We start from the raw sequence: 18,431 nt of genomic DNA on the forward strand, positions 1-18,431 counted from the left end.
ACTAGTTTGAGCTGCTGTGGGAGGACCCATTCGAACTAAAGAAGGACACAGTTCCAATTCTGGACGTATAACGAGAATTTTCTTGAACAATCGGTGCCTTTGATGTGCCTACTTTGCTCTGTTTACGAAAACGCACAAAACAATCACGTAGTTTGTTTCCTACGTCGTTCGAACGACAAGTGCTTCTCCGCTGGTTCGTACGTTGTTTTGTACATGACACAAAAAAGTGCGCGCTTTCTAACACAAAGGCATGCGTGTTAATACACGGGACAGTCTAGTTAGGAAGCACTCGATGAGGGTGGTGGAACCTTTTGTTTATGATGTTTTCATTTTACTAAGGTTTCTTCTTATTGTGGCCCCCTATTTACAGTACGAAATGACTTTCAGGTTCATTTTCTTTAGGTGGCAAATACCCCGGAGCAGTGCTTGTTAAAACAAGATTACTTATCATACTTTACTAAATGGGGGAGTTTATTAACTCGTGGTCCGGAACGCATTTGATTCGACAAGTGAATCAGACGGCGGAGAAATGAGTTTTCTCACTTGAAAAATCGCGATAGATTTGAAGTCTACGTTGCCGCCACAGCGTTCCCAGCTACCTGAACTGAAACTGAAGACACGTGCCAAGACGCAGAACGGCCGTTTAGGCTCCCTTTCACTTGTTCTGTGCAGACCCATGACACAAAATGTCCCGACCAACGAGAAGCTAATGGCTTCGCGACGAATACCTCAGAAAGTGAAGTCCCCTTGTGCATATAGACTGGCTTGTCGTTGGCTCGGGAGGGGCAGAGTTGCTTCAGGGTCCATTCAGCAAACTTGGAAATAGACTAACCGCCTGTTTTTATTTCCTAGTTTTTCGGGCATATAAAATAAGCTCTTATTTTCGGTTTACCATCCATTTTCTTAACCACAAAATGAACCTCTAGCACTCCGGTCACAGCTGTTGTCTCGCCCACTGAAATCCATTGTTTGTTTTCTGACGCTTTCTCGCACATAGTGTTCGCCGGTTCTGGTAGCGAAGAGTGGACTGTGATGATTTATTTTGTTTGTAGCAGTTTTTCCCAACATGGGCTGAGCACAACATGGACAAAACAAACACGGATAAAGGCGTTTCACGGTGCTTGCAATCCTATATCGACACGAACCTCAAAATTAGGTGCTTATAGGCCCAATAAATGCTCGATTTAAACGTTTCCATTCCGTAGTTCGTGTTTGTACGTCAAAATAGGCTTGATTTGGACACCAGGAAAAAAATCGGCGCTGTACCTGAAGTTCTGATCTATAGTCATCATTACGTGATGTATTTCCCAATGGTTATCGAGGACTTGTGTCGGCGACCTGCGGCCCGCGGTCTGCATGCGGCCCGCGGAGAAGTATTATGCGGCCACCAGCACGTCGTCAGAGCCCTCTGTCACTTTCTATCCGAAGGATGACGCGCCAGTTCTTACCTCCAACGGGGTTAGACGGGAGCCAAGAACAGATAATTGACCGTTTCCAGTTGGCATTGTCCTCCACCTTCACAGTTCGCCAGATTATAGTAAATTGTGAAATTTTATTGTCAATTCGCTGAATGTTTTCTCTTTGCCTCCACCCCCCCCCCCCCCCCTCCCGATTTGACGTCCGGCCCTCCGCTGTGTCGGCTTCACGCAACTCGGTCCTCCACGTCAAAAGGTTGCGATCCCTGATCTTGGAGGGCGAAGGCGATCGCCAGGTACCTTCAAAACTGGCTTTTCGATTCCCCAACTGGCCATATTTCAGGGTATCGGCCATGCCTGTATTGCTCCTTCCCCCCTCTCCCTACGATTATTTCAAAAGGTCAGCTTGGATCCGCTTCTCGGATTTACCCACCCTGACTCGACATATAAAGGAACAAATATCAGTCGTTTATGTAAAATTATTCCACTTACCTCAAATTTCTGTACAGCATTCGTCAAAGAATCTTCGGGTATCGTATGCTGAAATGCAGGGAAGGACGCATCAAGGCACTTTCGAGAGCATTTCTAAAGAGCTCGTATTTCTGTACAAACGTTTCATTTTTCTACTTGCCCGAACCATTTATGTGGCCGATAAACCCGATTAACATTGTAATTTCTCTGCTGCCACTCCTTGAAAATTTTCTGAACTCGACGCTGCGTTCTCGAGTGTGAACCCGAGAATAGAACAGCTAATAAATAACAGCCCAGCCACATTGATTTCGAAGCGTAAAACCTGCTACACTAGGTACGCCGCACTACCGTGGAGGGAGACGTTAGAGCAAAGACAGGGCTGAAACGTAGCAATTTTACCCCTCCAGCGTAGTAGCGGCCGACTGCCTCCCGTATCTCCCTCAGTGCATCTCCGCAGTGACCGGACCCGATAAGTCGTGTATGTTATTTTGGTCACTCGGACATGAGGAACTTAAACATAAACTGTATATACCAGGTCATTCGCTAGTACTAGGCAAAGGTTCCAAAAACAGCGAAGTTGTCGTAGAAAAAAAAAGGCGTTTTTGCCACTAATATCTAACTGCTTGAGGCTACCAAACTACACGGGAAATATGTTCATTGGAGTTACATTAAGGTCGATGCATTCGCTAAAATCTGCATAAACGAGTAGGGTGCAAATTAGCTGCGTAACCGAAGCCAAACACGGTTTACGGCCAGTTCGCCTTTTTATAGTTCGGACAAAAGCATGAGATCGGAGATTGCTTTTGCTAAAAATTGCCTTCACATAGCATGCAGGTGGTTAGGCTCACATGTCCCTTCTTACCTCACGCGATTGGCTCAAGTATAAGGCCGAGCTGCAATGTATTTACCGCCAATTTCTGATACGCATGCATTCAATACCTAGGCTGTTTCAAAACCACCGAAAAGTGAACTGTTCTGTACATATGCCTGATTGTCGTGCCACCCGTCGGGAAATGTTGGCTTTTTGCCCCCAAATATGCCAGTGTATCTCTAAATTGAAATATCTAGCTGCTCGTGCTCATGAGCGGGCCTAATTATATTTTAACGACCTCAAATGCTGATATATTGATCCCAGAGTGACAATTCATTTAATTCAACTTTCTTCCTTTTTTACTGGCGCAACTGTTTGCCCCTTTGCGTTTATTCCAACTTTTTTTTCTGCTCCATAGGTGGACATGGACATATTTTCCCCATCACGAAACGTTCAGTAGAAAAAAAAACACACAATGTACGGCAAAATATGTTGCGTTTGCGTGCATGCAAAAACGCAGAAACCTGCTGTTATATTTAGAGCAGGAAAATTCTGTAGAGATTGGAGCAAGTTAGCACACAATGGGTAACTTGGCCGAACGCAAGCGTATTTTGAATTGTCAATACCTTGGTGTCAATAATAAATAATTTTTCTTCTTCCTTTGTTGTTCATAGAACACAGATACAGTGCAGGCACTGATGGACGGAAGTTGTAACCAAACGAGCAACTTGAATGAGATGGCGAAAGTAGCGGAAACGTGTATGCAGAGCGCTATCTGCACCACGCTAGCAACGCTAGGCTGGAAAGAGGGTTGACAGAGCGTGGAGCAAATGGCCATGTGGAAAGGGCGCGCGGAGATATGAAGAGACGGTAACCGGCATAGAAGGGGGGAATAAATGTGGATCTATTTAAGGGTTACGCAAATACTGTACTTAGTAAGACTTAAAAAGTATTTCTACAATTCCTTTGGGGCTAGAAGAAGTGGCTAGCTTAGATAAGCGCGAAATGGATTCTAATCCACCAAAACGGGGACATCAAAGAACTTACGAAATACAGGCCCCTTCGCCTACACTAAGAAATACACAGGCTGCTTACCCAGGTAATATTTAACCGCATGATCAATACCACATATTTCCATGAACCGAAAGAGACAGGGTGGATATATGCACTGTCGAGACATAGATCGCATTTATTACATCAACCAGGAAATAGAGAAAGCTCCCAAATATAGGAAAGCTCATTACATGGCCTTTGTGCGCGAAGAAAACGCACCATCGCATCGCTGAACCATTGAGATATTAGAGATTGAGAGAGGACCTCTACATGAGGGCCTCTATGTGAGGACCTCTACATGAGGACCTCTATTAGGACCTTTACAGGATATATCCGAGGAATGGGAAGGTACGACAAACGTTCACAAGAAGATTGAAAGTTTCGCTATTGGGAAGGGCGTCACAGAAGGAGGCACGATCTCTCCGGAATTATTGACAGCTTGGCTAGAAGGGGTATTGTGAAGGGAAGGCGTGAGCGAATTGTGGGAACAGGCACTGCGAAAAAAATTTGAGGCAGTTCAAATTTACCGTGACATCGTATCCTTCAGGATACCTGAGAGCGTGGTTCGGAACGGAAAGCTGAGCCATATCATAGGAAGAAATTGAAATAACGTCAGCAGCCAACCAAGGAGCCTGAACTTAAGTAGAATACAAACTTGGACTAGTTGGTACATGACGAAATAGAAAAACTGCGCATAAAAAGAAAACGCAAGAGAAGACGACTAGACACATAGGGCGCAGAGCCTGACCTTCAGATTGCGTAAGGAATTACGTATAAAAGGTGGACGAATATAACTATATTGGAGAAAATAATTATCAGTACTGGTTCAAACAACGGGAAGGAAATCAGGCGAATAGAAAGAATGGGCTGAGGTGCATTGAGGAGACACTATCAAGTAGCGAACCGTAGCCCCCGGTGGCGACTAATGGGCAGAAACTTGGGCCCTACACTTTGAAAGAAAGCTTAGGTAAGAAAATGAATACCCCGGTGCACAGTTGCTGCTGCTGCTGCTGCTGTTGTTGTTTATTGATCCAAAACCAAATGGGAAGTGGAAGAAAGATGCATTGTGCCCAGTCACCGGGTACACCTGCACACAAAGCATTGCGGAGGGGGGGAAAAAAGGGGGAGAGACTAGCATAGAAGAGGAACCGGCAGCCTAGAAAGAGCGCTAATAGGCAACACCTAAGATAGTTGGTGGGTGGCGCTGCAGGCGGGAGCGTTCGAAGCGTGCCGTCAGCTACCCTGTACGACCAAGCGGCGCTCCATCTGCTCTAGCGCAACCATTCGCATTCATCTCAGTGAAACGACTTTCAATTTTACGCGCGTGTATGTCCTAACTTGGAATATTCACGCCGCGGGTGTATGAAGCTCGGTTATAAAAGTTGGCATAGCGCCAAGGTTGAGGTCAGGGGCGCAGCAGTGACGGTGGCTAATGCGCGTGATATCGGTGCCTTGAAGTGGGCTCTTAAATAAGATAAATAATTAGGCAAAAAAGTAACTTGCACAAGTAAATAAAAATACAAATGATAATAAATAACCAATAACGGCACCAGTGACAGAAACTACGCCCTCGCGAAAGACGGGATCATTCCGTGGAGGGATGCTGTGATGTTTCACGAGAAAGTCAGCAGGCTCTTTTTTTCATTATTACCCTGTGAATTACCTTGGCTTGTTTGAGAAGGCACGATGTTTTAAATATTCATATGGTATTTTCGAGGTAGTTATCACCGCGTAAAATTACGGTGGCATCTGGAGTGCCCGTGTCCAGGCAAGCGGGCAGCGAGCGGGGTGGATACCGGCTTGATACTGTACCACAGCAAACGGACCAACGCTTAGGCAATCAGGTTCCATTCTTGTTCCGAACTTGAGCTGTGTATGCATTTTGTCTATTGGCCGTGATCTTTACCTAGTCCACAGAAACAATGCATAAAGCTTACGGCTCCAAGAGTGCATTTCGTACCGATTGCCTGCGTATCCATACCGTCGAAGGAGGCAGTCGGCTGTGTCGTCGAGTGGCCTCTCTGATTTGCGTCCGAACGTCAATCCATACGTTCCTTTGTACCCACGCTACACAGTGTCAGTTTCGGCACTCGTCGCACCAGACAAGTTTATTTTTTCTAGTTATTTTTGCGATTTTTTTCACCGGACTCCGTTCTTTCCTTACAAAAAAAGTGCCGTCCGCAAAACAGTCCACGACAAAGTAGGTCTGAACCATAAGAAAAGCACGGATGAGTGCCCCTTCGATTTCACGTCTCAAGCAAAGACCGTCAATTACGTCTTTCTCTCCGAGAAGGCCGTAAATAGTGCAACTCTCTCCGAATGGCGCTCTCGGGATGGCGTAGCATGCGAACAGGCACTCTTTGGTAAGCAAGTCACTAGAGCAGTGAAGGGAACGTAGGGGATTGCAGGAGTACTTGTCTCGCAACGCATGAATTCGGCCGTTCGCAGCTTAATTGAGAGCGAAATTATACAGCGTGTTTTTACGCAGTTTTAGTGCCCAACAGAAAGAGTCCCGTGTGAAAAAGTTTGAAATTTTTGAAAATAAGACATATAGACCAGCTTTTTTACTTCTTCTTTAAAGCCTCTTCTGAGGAGCAGCGTAGCTATACGACTGTTTCGCAGATTTTGATCTTTGCTAAGACTAATGCTTCGCAGATCTGCATAGAAATACCTGGCCAACATTACCTATTGCAGGCAAGTCGGTGACTGGACCGGAGGTTGCAGACATGTGCGATACCGAGCGTCAAAGAGAGCAACAGTCTAGCGTCTGGGTTAATTTTATAAATAAAACAGAATTTTTATTGAAGGCAGAAAAACTGCCTTGCGCTGACTAAGCTACTGTTAACGATTTCTTTGAAACGAATTTTATACAGAACTCATATACCTTGCCCTGCACAAAGTCATAAGACTGTAAAATAGCGATGGTAACGCATGAAACGGTGCATTAGTCGCGCTACATGAAATAACAATTTCTCGCAACCTACGCGCGATCCTGGAAAATAGAGGTAAATTTCAGACTGGCAGCTGGCGGACGTATAATATAAAAAACGAGAAAATGCAAGTATATGGGCATTTTTTACCTTTCGTGTAGTCAGCCTTTGGCGCAAGTGGGCGTGTCCCACTGCTTTCAATGGCATCATTTCCATCGGCACCGTAACAAACCGATTGTCTTAGCAAATAAATAAAAAATGAAGCTTGATTTCTACGCTTCGGTTTATAAGCGTCCCATAGTGAGCGACTACGGAATAGCTTAGGCTATCCGGCTATATTTAATGTGATAGCTTCGTTAACATGCTAATCAACATATCAAAAGATATTACTCACCTCTACACTATCCAAGATGTATCGGTAGCAAACTGAGATTTTCCTTGCCTAAAATAAAAGCACAAAAAGCGGTAAATGCAGGTACTTGAATAAGTCGACGCAATAGGTGTATGAAACTCCACCCTGTGATGTCCCTATCAGCAAGGTTTTCCCACTTCAGCTGGTAAGCGTTGTAATAAAAGGAGGTGTTAGGGAGAGAGGTAGGGAGAGAGCTAGAAAGAAAAAAAAAGAGCGACCTATAGGCCTTGGCGTTTAGAACGAAGATGAGATTTGGATTTGTAGCTACAGGTTTTATCTGAAAACTAAGCAGGCGCGTCTTGTATTATATGCGCATCTTTCTTAGTTCTCGTTTCACCGCGCAGTTATGTCATGGATAAGTGCCAACTCGGTCAGTTCACACCGCGTCCTTAACAGTCTAGTGCAGGCGCACCAAGGACTGTGCATATTTCTGAAGCCGCTTAATATCCAATGCTGGGTTCTGAACCTTTAAATAAAATGCTTTTATTGATTAATCTAAGGCTTTTATTTGCACAGTTTGCGCTCCCCCAACGTAAGCTATGTAGCAGGTCAATACGAGGTCAATACGAAAAGTTCAAACACTCTGAAAGCAAGATCGAAATGCTAATGAAAGTGTACAAGGATGGGATAACAAAAGATACAACAGCGGTGCGAATTACGCGATTTATTTGGCAGTTTGGGTGAGTTCTAAAAAGTGTAACCCATGTTTTGGGAAAAAATCATTGGCATCTGCAAGCTTAAGATTCCAGATTCGGAGGAACAACTGTTGGTGGTTTCTATACGCCTGATGCCACTGAGGTGACATGTTTTTCCGCTTGTACGCCTGACTGAGTCTTGAACGACTTGAACAAGGTTGAACGAGATTGAGAGGTGCTTCTGAACTGTTAAAGGGACCCTGCAACACTTTCGATAAGCGCTTTGACTCTTTGCTTCGCGTCTGGAACAACTGCTAAAGCTATAGTTATCGCCAGCACGGAGCTGCACTGCGTGATTTGCTCGTCGCACCAGATACGCCTTCCATTTCTGCTTTGTTTTTGAGGCTTTTTTTAGTTGCTATCGAAAGCGTTCATTGCTGCAACTGAATGAAAACCGGCCAACAGCCGCTACATGGACTTAGTAAAGTAATTCGAGCCGTCGAAGAGGGCCAAGACCTGGAAAGAAGGCAAAATCTTTGTAGCGAGTTTACAAGTTATCTGATGGGCATAGAGCAGTAATTTTTGGCTGAGGTACTTTGCGACCCCCTAATCTAAGTACTGGGTGTGTTGGGTGACTACGTTCTGCAAGTATTTAAGATTTCAAAAAAAAAGTTGAAGCAGTTTTGCAGGGCCCCTTTAATCTTCACACGTATTAAGCCTTCGAAACAGCGGAAAAGTAAGTACGCATTTATAGAAGTTGATCATGTGCCTTTCGCGGCCGCCGTGTGATCAGCTTTCATTCATCCATGAACAAGAGCTTGTGCCGATAAAAATAGTTCTATAAATCCATTGCTCGTAGATCGTATCTCGTGCTTTGCTTGGAAGCGTCGATATTCACTCTTCTTTTCGGCCGAGCAGCGTACACAGTCATCCACTTCTATAACGGTTTTACCGCTGTAGTAATTGGGAACCAATGATGACGCCACCGTACTATCATTTGATCGAGGGTTGACGACTGGATTTGTGTGTTAGATTCACCTAAGAGGGCCATGTAAAAATGCCCAACCAACGGGGACTTCTCATGTTCTGACGTTGCTTTGGAATTCTGATAACAACACTGACATAGTAAAAATTTTTAAAACAATGCACTTATTGCCGCAAAAATTATTCGCCCCCTGAATCAAAATCGTCGGTCCCTTCCAGGCGAATTCGCCCCTGAATTAGAATCGTCGGCCCCTTCCAAGTACAAGCAGTGGGCCACATTCATGTACTATTTCTGTGAGCTTGGTGAAAACAGCGTGTGCGTGCGGGAAATTAATGCACTGAAAAAACAAACCGCTTAAACATTCCGTTGGGGAGATGTGGAATGAAATGGGATTGACAGCTTACGAAGAAAACAAAGAACGAAAATACCAAACCTGGGCGCGAGGCACTCTAAAAGTAACATGAGAAATTCAAGGTAAAAGCAAAGCCTAACCACTTGATCGCTAAACGATTGTGGCTTACCTTCGAATGCAGTCAGTACAGAATAGGAATACTGATTGAACGGAGAAATGCGTCAAACACACGTACAAGACATTTAAGAGTGAACGTGTCCTGAGTAACATAATGAGGCCGATCCCACATTTGGAGGTTTACTATCTACGCAAACGTGATTAGCATGCTGTTGGTGGTGGCTGGCATGTATTCAGGAACGGAAGTCATAATTCGTTCGTATGTCACGAGGAGAAGGACAATGCCTGATCTTGTTGCGAACGGACCGTTCTAGAGTCTAGCGTTTCTGTAGGGTGTTGCTGGTGGTAGGTAGCGCGCTTTTGCGCAAAGCGAACAGCGATGGCATCGTCATCCCCCACTTTTCCCCCTCAAGATCCCTCAGCTCGCACTAGTGTCATGATCGGCACTTTTTCCCATGGCGGTGAATGGCCACGGCGGGCTACGGGGCGGCACCCCCAAGCTACCAGACGTGTGACCGAAGGACAGGACACGCTGACGCCCTCAAGCTAAAACCACGTACTGTGCATCGTTTTCCTTCACTCCTCCAGTTTATTTCAACTCTTACTACCGTTGTCTGTACCTCGTCACGGCGTTTACCCATTGTTACTTTGTAGTCTCTGTCCGTTGTATTTTTCGTGGGTTATGCAAAGTCTCGTTTCCAAAGTTTATTCTTCTAGTTATTATTCTCCCCCAAACCTGACTATATATACATATATATACATGACTAAGCCAAAGACACGCTCAGCGCCCATGCATGTAAGCTGGAAACTGCGGATAAGGGGATAAGGGTGGACTTCGTTTGGAGGGTCTACGGTATTTGTTGCACCTTATGTAAAAACCAAGTTCCACCAGTCGGATTCAAAAGCAACGTAACACAACAGGAATTTTGTGTGATAAGAATAAATCGTGAGGAATAAGAATAATTTCGAGATCGGAATTTTGAAAAAGAAAACTGAAAAATGGAAATGTTAAGGATCGCAACATGTACGTTCACGCAGTCACCGATGGAAGTTATTTCATATAACGTACGCAATTTCCTGGTCACTAATACACGTCCATCTATAGGTTTGAACAGAGTTCATTCCAACGATGTTACGTTTGCTTAACTTGCAAATGTGCAAACCGTCACGATGACTTCGTGGAACGAGTTTTACCCTAATCTTTATTTCCCTGGAGCGGTGAAACGCGTTGCTTTCGATGTAATATATAAAGCCAACTAGGTGCTGGGTTGCTGGGGCGTGTTAGATTTTCCAAAATGATCCCTTTGTGCCCACTGGACGGCGCTATTGAACTACCGTCTGTTGTGAATGCCTAAAACTGGCATTGTGTTAGTACCGAACGAGGCTGGCGTTACGCGCTGCTTGAGTGTGTTTTATAGCAAGCCAATTTATTTCTTTTTTTATGCAGGGATTTATTGGTGATCACACGTAAAAAAGGGATATCATCTCTGCTCTCTAGTACACGAATCTGGATTGAAAGCACGATTGTTTCTGAACACGCTGTAGGCAACTGTTAATCCGTGTTTTTATTCACACTATCGCTTCCCAACATGCCGTTCATAAGTTGTGGAACAAAATGTGACTGATAGGTGACGAAGCAATCTTACCACTGATTGTTTGTGCTCGCACCATGCCGTGTATTCCCGTACAGTGAGCTCTTGCCTGTGCAAGAGGCAGTTCTCAAACTGCGTGTTCTTCTGCAAAAATTGAAGGCAGGACAACCGTCAATAGAATTGCTCACGAAACCGTGCATGTACGAGGCAGTTTTTTTAGAAGAAATGTTGCAATAACTGCCACAAATTCCCAATAATTTCAGCACACATACATGACTGCAAAATGAACTTCGAATCATATAAATGCACCAATTAAGGCCCTAATTTATTTTTATTCAGGTCCGCTGGTTATGATATGATTATGCTATCGGGATTTAAACCACTGCTGAGGGCCTTCAGAAGCCCTTCTGGCGCCAGGCCTTCGGCAGTGGGCCCTATCGTTAGCCTAATATTTGCAATCGCGAACGCAGCCGCGAAGGCAAATTGCTTATGCGGTCCGACAAGGGTTACATACACATTACAGTGTTGGATACGACAAGTATTGCATATACTTTTTTTCGCATTTTGCCGTTGCCGGTCTTTACCGTAGCGCAATTCCATTGTGTTTTTGCAAACCGGCATGATTGTGCAGCGGAGGGAATTGACAGAGGTTTGTTAAGCAACACGGTTCTTTATTCATTGTTTTGCATTTTTAGTCTGTATTTAAAAGCTTTTACAGCCTATGAACGCAGACATTCTGTGCAACGTTTCAAATACAGGGTTCATTCATTCGAAACAATGCGCAGAATCCCGTGTTCATGAGCTGATTTAAATAAGGCTGAATGGACTTTGTTCGCTTACGCTGAAATGTTTTGACTTAGGAATCAGTAAAAAGCCAAACAAACCTAAATTCTTCTCGGAGGAGCGTCTTCAGTGCTGCTTGGAAAACATTGGCTGGAAGCTAACCCAGTGAACGCTTATTTTATTTTTTGAAATGGGAAAGCGGAGGGCGGACAGTGTCATGCATAGTATAGCTTACGCAAATCATATAATGAAATAAACAGACGTTTTTTTAGACAAATGTTATTTTCGGTAGCTTCAGCAACACTGACCAAGTTAATGCGGATGCGGCGCAATTTTTTCATTAATGATAAAGAATCTGAGAATTGTTTGATGAACCGAAAATCTTAGTGGTGTTAATGGAAGCATTTTTTATCAGCTTCTCTCGAAACCAAATACTCTTCTGACACTCGTGCATTGGCGCTACTTAACTAGGAGAAGCAACAATCACTGCCCATGTTTCATTATTTTCTACCACCGCGACGATTCGAAACACAAATTTAATTAATTCGCCCACGGCGTTATTTGCTGTGACATCGATTGTGACATCGACCCTTGACATCCTCAGTACTATATCAAAGGTTCTCGGTGAAACTAGATCTTCTTGCACGCATTCAATGCGAAGACATTAGGACTTCTACTGCACTATGGAGCAGCACTGAAGGGTGCCAGCTCGTTTTGTTCTCCTCTGGAAAGCTCCCGCTATAAAACCGCGGATGTGATTTTTTTCTCTTGGCGCCCTTTCGTTCACAGTATCTGGAAAGGCTATTTTCACATGAGGACGGCACACAGTACCGATTAGGTCACTTGCTTTTTATCCCTATTCCATGGGTTTAGTACCCATCACTGCCGGTCTTTTTAATCTTTTTTTTTAGTTAGATGATCGCGCTAAGCTTCTTGGTACAAGCCGCTGATCACAGCGCGGGTTTTCGCGCCTCAGGAGGAAAAATGGCTTCCGCATTAAAATTCGTAGTGAAGCACCGATACATTTCGCTGAAGAGTACTTTTTGTTTAGGAGTTTAGAAACAAATCTCCAGATAATTCAACCGCAAACATAAATGTTGGCTCTGACGTATACTCACATCGACTTCCATTCTCTTTTTCCGAGGAGCCAGGAGCCATGAAAGGGCAAAAACATGGGTCAGGTTATTCGCTGCTTATGCACCGACACAGGCAGTTTCATGCACAAATGGTAAATTATTCGATGTACTTCCAGAATGTACGGTCAGATAAGCCGAATGCCTGCAAATCTGTCGCCTGATTATTTAGAAACGTTATTAAAACGATTTCTTTCTTAGTTACATTTCGCGTGTTTCAACCTTCACTTGCCGCATGACGCGTGTCACGCGCAATAAATGCGGGCGGAAAGTCACAAGTCATGCAGGAATAATAGTGAATGGTGAGAGCTTCGAGGCGCTTTGTCATGAAGGGCTATTTTCGACAAACCCAGAAATTGGGGAATCATCAGCTCCATAGAATGCCCTGACTGGCTCATATGATACAGACATTCCGATAAGATATTTTATAAAGCTGATTAAAATTCATAGGTACCATCGAATGCCGAAAATACGTTTCCTGGATACGCACAGGCGTAGTGCGTTATGCGCGAAATTTGAGTTAACAAAACAGCGCAGGGGTCAAGGGCCATATCGTTGCGCTGACGTCGGAGTACTGTCGTGACGGGATTCGTATGTCGTTGAGGTGTTACGGCGACATTCCCAGTGAAGATGATAGAGTGTTTGTTTTGTAGACTGTACACAAAGAAACGACAACTCGTTTTTCTAGCTACATCCAAATTATAATAATAGTATTACATCACCAAATGTTAGACTTATCTTATTCAAAGGCATGTTCACGGTGCTCGGCTAAAGTGCAACAGAAAAATAATTGATAGCTGCTAAAAATTCTTGCCGAGCTAGTTGCTAAATAAGGCTCTTGTCCAAAAGAACGCGCATGATATTATACATACAATACAGGCGTGGCTTTCAGACAGGAATGACGGAGAACAGCTGGTATCGCGTAGCCATGAGTGCTCTTCCAATCGGTCCCTCACAAAAAAAGAAAAGAAAATCACAGTTATTTTCAGCTCAATAGTACTTCTCCTCTTCCTCCTCAACAATAGTCCTGCTGAGTCCTACGCGTAAGGGCAGGGCTGGCGCATCAGCATGGGAGTTAAAAGGGCCCTAATTAGGCTTCAGAAGGTTGCGATTTGAGACGCGCAATCGCTAGATTACGTGCTCACGACAACATATACCAAATATTAGACCTCTGCGTAGTGCAGGGGTCTTAGAAACAAGCAAAAAATATCGCTGTTTCTTTCCTTGTTTACATGTGAGTCCTCGCCGCCATTCATGGAGCATTGGCGCAGCTTTCACGGGGATGACGTAGCCTCCACGACGCAGCTGGCGCTGAGAACTACGGCGCCGCTGTGGGCGGCTTCCCTTAAATGCTGCACCCTATCAGCGTTTCAGGGTCTGAGTAAAGTCACTGGTGCATGTTTCGGTGGTTCGGTCAGCCGTTTATGCGAGGGACACTCCGGCGGCACGGCGCATCCTAGTAGGGACGAATGTCGATCATCGTCATCCGTGACACGAGTTAATTAGCTGAGTTTGCAGATATAGCGCATTCTTTACAAGATATGAATAACGCTGAAAAACACGGAGCGTCTCGGCAAGAGGATAGCCGCTACACGCGCCACCGCGGCAAGCATCTGCCTGCCCAGTGGGCAAGGAGCCTACTGTGTGGTGTATGCACTAATCGGCATACACCACAGCAGCTAAAACTTATCACCGCCTGCTAGACCAGCACTTATCAGCTTACAAATGCGTGAAAGGGGGTGATAGTGCGGTGAAAAATTGCGCTGGAGATCGTCGTCGTCGCAGCTTCGTAAAGCGGTGACTGAAAAAAGTACAGATGACATCTACGTTTAGGTCTTAAGATGTATGACGCGCTAACGTCACTCCGGTGTCAAGGGAACGGAGTTGCTACATTTATCATTTATGCTTTCAAGTACTGAAATTCAGTGGCGAGAGCTAGGCTAGCCGCAATGGTTTTAATCACCGCTGCACAGGAAATTCGGAGGACATCTCAGCTTGCTTCGCTAAAGATACTGCGTGAAAAGTTGCGCGGCAGAGTTTTGGTCAGTTCGAGAAAGACAGCGTAAAAGTTTAAAAGTGTTTATCGTGTGGCCTGGTTGAACGTTTGGTTTTTTATAAGACAGCAGGAGGAGGGAGGGAGGGAGGGAGAAATATATTTGTTAAGTAAGATTTATTGAAAGTTTGGGAAAAGTTGATAAAGAGATGGTAGACCTTATAAGGTGAAGCAGAATTCCAGGGCCCGAGCTCACGCTGATTTTCAGGTGACAAGCTGGTCAGAGAAGCCTGTCAGGTATCGATATAGGTTGGATATGTGATGTTTGTGTGGCTCACCCCTGAGCACATTCTTGGATATGACTAGGTTTCGTTGAAGAGAGTGGGTGTTTCGCCGTCTTTAGGATAATGTCGGACATTTACTACCAAGCATCTTCGCCAGTCTAGATTCGTGGATATAAAGGTTGGCTTGCATCCTGAGCAGATTTTGCGATCCTTAAGCAATGAGATCCCCGTGTTTCACGGGGAATGATGGCGTTCCTAGGCGTAGGATGAGGAGTCGTTTTTCATTTTTTTCGGATAGGGGAGTGTGGTAGTCGTGTTCGACAGGGAGCATGGTATGCGAGTTGGAGTGGAGCGTGGTCGGCTGTGTCGGTACCTTCCAGACCCGTGTCTGTGTGTTCATGTAATGTGAACTTTTATAATTGTGGATCGGAGAATCTTTCTCAACTGCCTGTAGCCAAGAGACTAATGCCAATTGAGCGTGTGTGATGATGTTTAAGCATCTGTTTGATAGTTCCGCTACGGGAGGGGGTGGGGGGGGGGTGGGGGGGAGAGAGGGGGTATTGCAAATAGGATTCAATTCGCGTGTGCAGGAAGGCAATGGAGTTACAGCGATTGCTACGGTACAGTTGTTGCCTTCGTACTTTCAAACGTCCCGGCGTCGGCGTATACCGTTTTCTTCGTGGCTTGGTAACTATCATCAAAGGAATTTCATCCTGGCTTGTCGCCTGCCCTCGCGTAGGTTTTGATGGGTTTTTTTTTTTTCAGTAGGGGGAGGGCTATTATGGAAAGTCACTGGATCGGTGACATATTCATCATGGCGTCCAGCCTTTTTTTCTGACCCGTCCCCATTTCGTTTTCCCCGACGCTCCTTTTGTGCTAAAAGAGGGGCCTCCGTGATTTATTCGATGGCATTATAAGACAAAATTTAAAGACCTCTTAGATGATTGTGAAAATTCGGAGGTTAACGGCTGCCCTCACGCTTCTCTGATGATGGCGTTTATTTGGCCTTGTTCAGTAAGGGTAAGTAATGTATGGTATTGCAGTCTACACGATATCCGGCTCATGATCAGTGCCTGCACAAGCTTTGTCATTTTTTCTGTCATTCCTGCACTTCCCCCTGCAGAGGCGTTTTACAATGCTGGCTAAATGGTCAAAGATTTCCCGTATTTTGTCTATTGTCAGATCCGCTCTGTCGCTTTTCGGTAGTACCAAGCCGATGATTTACGTAACTTTTTTTTCGGGGATCACATGCTGGCCGGTTGTTATGGGTCTTTTTTTAATTTCCCGCGTACCGCCATTCATTGTTTTCCCAACAGAGCTTGCGATGGTGACACGACCACAGAATTTTTTAAGTTATTTTAAGATTCGCGTAATCAGACGCCAGATACTCAGTTTTGTTTTTTATTGGGACACATTTTAGTGAGTTTCTGGTTAAGTATAGGCTTTCCTTGCTTTTTGAGAGCCTGGTGTTCATCTTTTGCCGCCAGTTTCAGCTAGCTAACAGAACGTTGGCGCCGGCATCAATTTAGTTCGTCGGAAAGGTGCTTTGGTGGTATACTCGGTGACAACTTAAGAACGGCACCGGAAGTTGCCGCTGTGCCTTATCACTGTAGCCCGATGTTTCTCCGCGCGGCGCAAGTAGGGCGTTACTGGGAATATTTTGAACATGGCGTGAGCCGTTCCCGTGATTTTTTGGACTTAATATGCTTATAAACGACTCCAGTGACGACAAACGAACTGCGTGAGACAAGGCAGACGATATCACGCATTCATAGCAAACCCCTTTCAAAACGCGCGCGCACTGACGTCACGGGTCCGACGCTTTGGCGGAGTGTTACACTACATGAGGTGGTGCCGTTCTTGAGTTGTAACCGAGTATAGCGTCAGTTGCGGGGACGGCTGGCAACCTTGTGTGCTCAGCATGCGACTACACACCAACGTTACTAGATCTAAATGATAGATTAGAAACGTTGACTACACACAGCGTGTAGAAGGAACTTCAGGGTGCAGGCACGGCGCCTGCTCCAATCACGTACCTTTACTTCTACCTCGGCCGTAGTATCATTGTATTCCTTTCCACAATCTAATCGCCGCTGCTCGACATTTCTGATACGGGCGCGCCCTCGTATCTGGCTGCCTCAGTTGTTAGCACCGATGAAGTACATCCGTGGACGCTTGATGAGCACGGCTGATAGCGGACGGCTAGGAGGCACGGCAAAATTGAAAAATGAGCCTAATAACGCTAGCGCGTTAATAACTGTAGCCATGCTAAGGCTTTTCTGCGCAACCCGGCCTCGGAGGGACCTGTTCGCCGCAACAGCGCTGTATGCAAGAAACGCTAGCGGGCCGCTAGTCACTGGTGGAAACCTTCAATTACTGCCGTGAGCGAGGAGCATGTTGTGTTTGGGAACCCCCTATCTGGTTTCAAGCGTTTGTTTTCCCTATTACTGCCGATGAGATAAGCCCGGCAGTGCGAGTGGGCCGACCGGCCACCCCCATTAGGCGCAGCGAGTAGTGCGCGGAGGATGCGCGTCAGCTGCTAAAAGAAACCGTGACGCGTCGCCAAGCGTAGCCAATGGCTTCGCATATCTTGGAGCGACAAGGATTTTGTCCTGTTTCTCTAGGTGTTCTTGCGTCGGGCTGGTGAACTCGTCGCTTCCGCAGTGCTTTGGAGGCGCGAAGAAAGGGCGAACGCTCCAGTCCTTATTACTGGCCCCCTTTTAATGAACGATAACTCGGCTAATACTGAACGCTTTTGAACCGTTTTTGTGTGAGGATGGTTTTGGGATAGTACTTCAGCGATTGGGCACGTAAAATCGCAACCTTTGGCACCACCTTTAGGGCCAGCTTAAGGACTAGGGTGCACTAGCTATCCTTTATACGTGGAATTGTTTTTTTTATACACTAAATATGTATGTATGTGTATGTGTGCGTATGTGTATGGGTACGGTGACACTCGAGCGCATACTTTCCACTTCACAGTGCTATGATAACGTTGGCCATCCTCAGCTGGTGTTTTAAGTGTGAATACACTTTATAAGCGACCCCAAACCATCCACCGCCGGCGGCGGCGTCGGCGTCCGCAGTGCTCCTCTATAAAGAAACAGCATCCGGCGCCAGGTTTCGATCCGCGGACTTTGCGGCCGCAGCGCGACGCTCTACCGATCAAGCCACGGACGCGACGGTGATATCAGTGTTGACGCGCCTTATATCTTTAACGCATTCAAACTACGTCGTCAGCGGCGTGCGTTGGCGACTCAGCGGCGTTATAGCGGCTTGATAACTGCGTGGTGTACACGTGATACTACAAACCCGATGGAAGAGATGGAAGAGAAGGCGGCGAGGCGGTGGGCTGCGGGGGCCGAGCGCAAGCGCCGCAAGCGGGCCGACAACCGTGCATTCGCACTTTCACATTCTCCCCCTCGGGGAAATGCGGGGGAATTTTTTATTTCCTACGCAGACTTC

At 45.7% G+C, this 18,431-nt stretch overlaps 1 protein-coding gene across 2 annotated transcripts in view; it reads right to left on the bottom strand.

Annotated features, from left to right (window-relative positions):
• LOC144170448 (uncharacterized) overlaps positions 1–18,431 on the bottom strand; it is a 50,350-nt gene that overhangs the window by 21,856 nt on the left and 10,063 nt on the right. Inside the window, exons 3-7 of one of the 2 annotated variants that reach the window (XM_077700272.1) lie at positions 13,562–13,640; positions 12,675–12,689; positions 10,828–10,917; positions 7,075–7,122; positions 1,908–1,955 (exon numbers count right to left, since the gene is read on the bottom strand). In XM_077700272.1, the coding sequence (XP_077556398.1) occupies positions 1,908–1,955; positions 7,075–7,122; positions 10,828–10,917; positions 12,675–12,686 (198 nt within the window). In that variant the 5' untranslated portion in view covers positions 12,687–12,689; positions 13,562–13,640. The remainder of the gene's footprint in view (positions 1–1,907; positions 1,956–7,074; positions 7,123–10,827; positions 10,918–12,674; positions 12,690–13,561; positions 13,641–18,431) is intronic. The other variant, XM_077700263.1, reaches the window with a different exon arrangement.

The sequence above is a fragment of the Haemaphysalis longicornis genome, unplaced genomic scaffold (assembly GCF_048455015.1).
Source record: "Haemaphysalis longicornis isolate Haplotype H1 unplaced genomic scaffold, Haemaphysalis longicornis Haplotype H1 scaffold_1, whole genome shotgun sequence".
NCBI lineage: Eukaryota > Metazoa > Arthropoda > Arachnida > Ixodida > Ixodidae > Haemaphysalis > Haemaphysalis longicornis.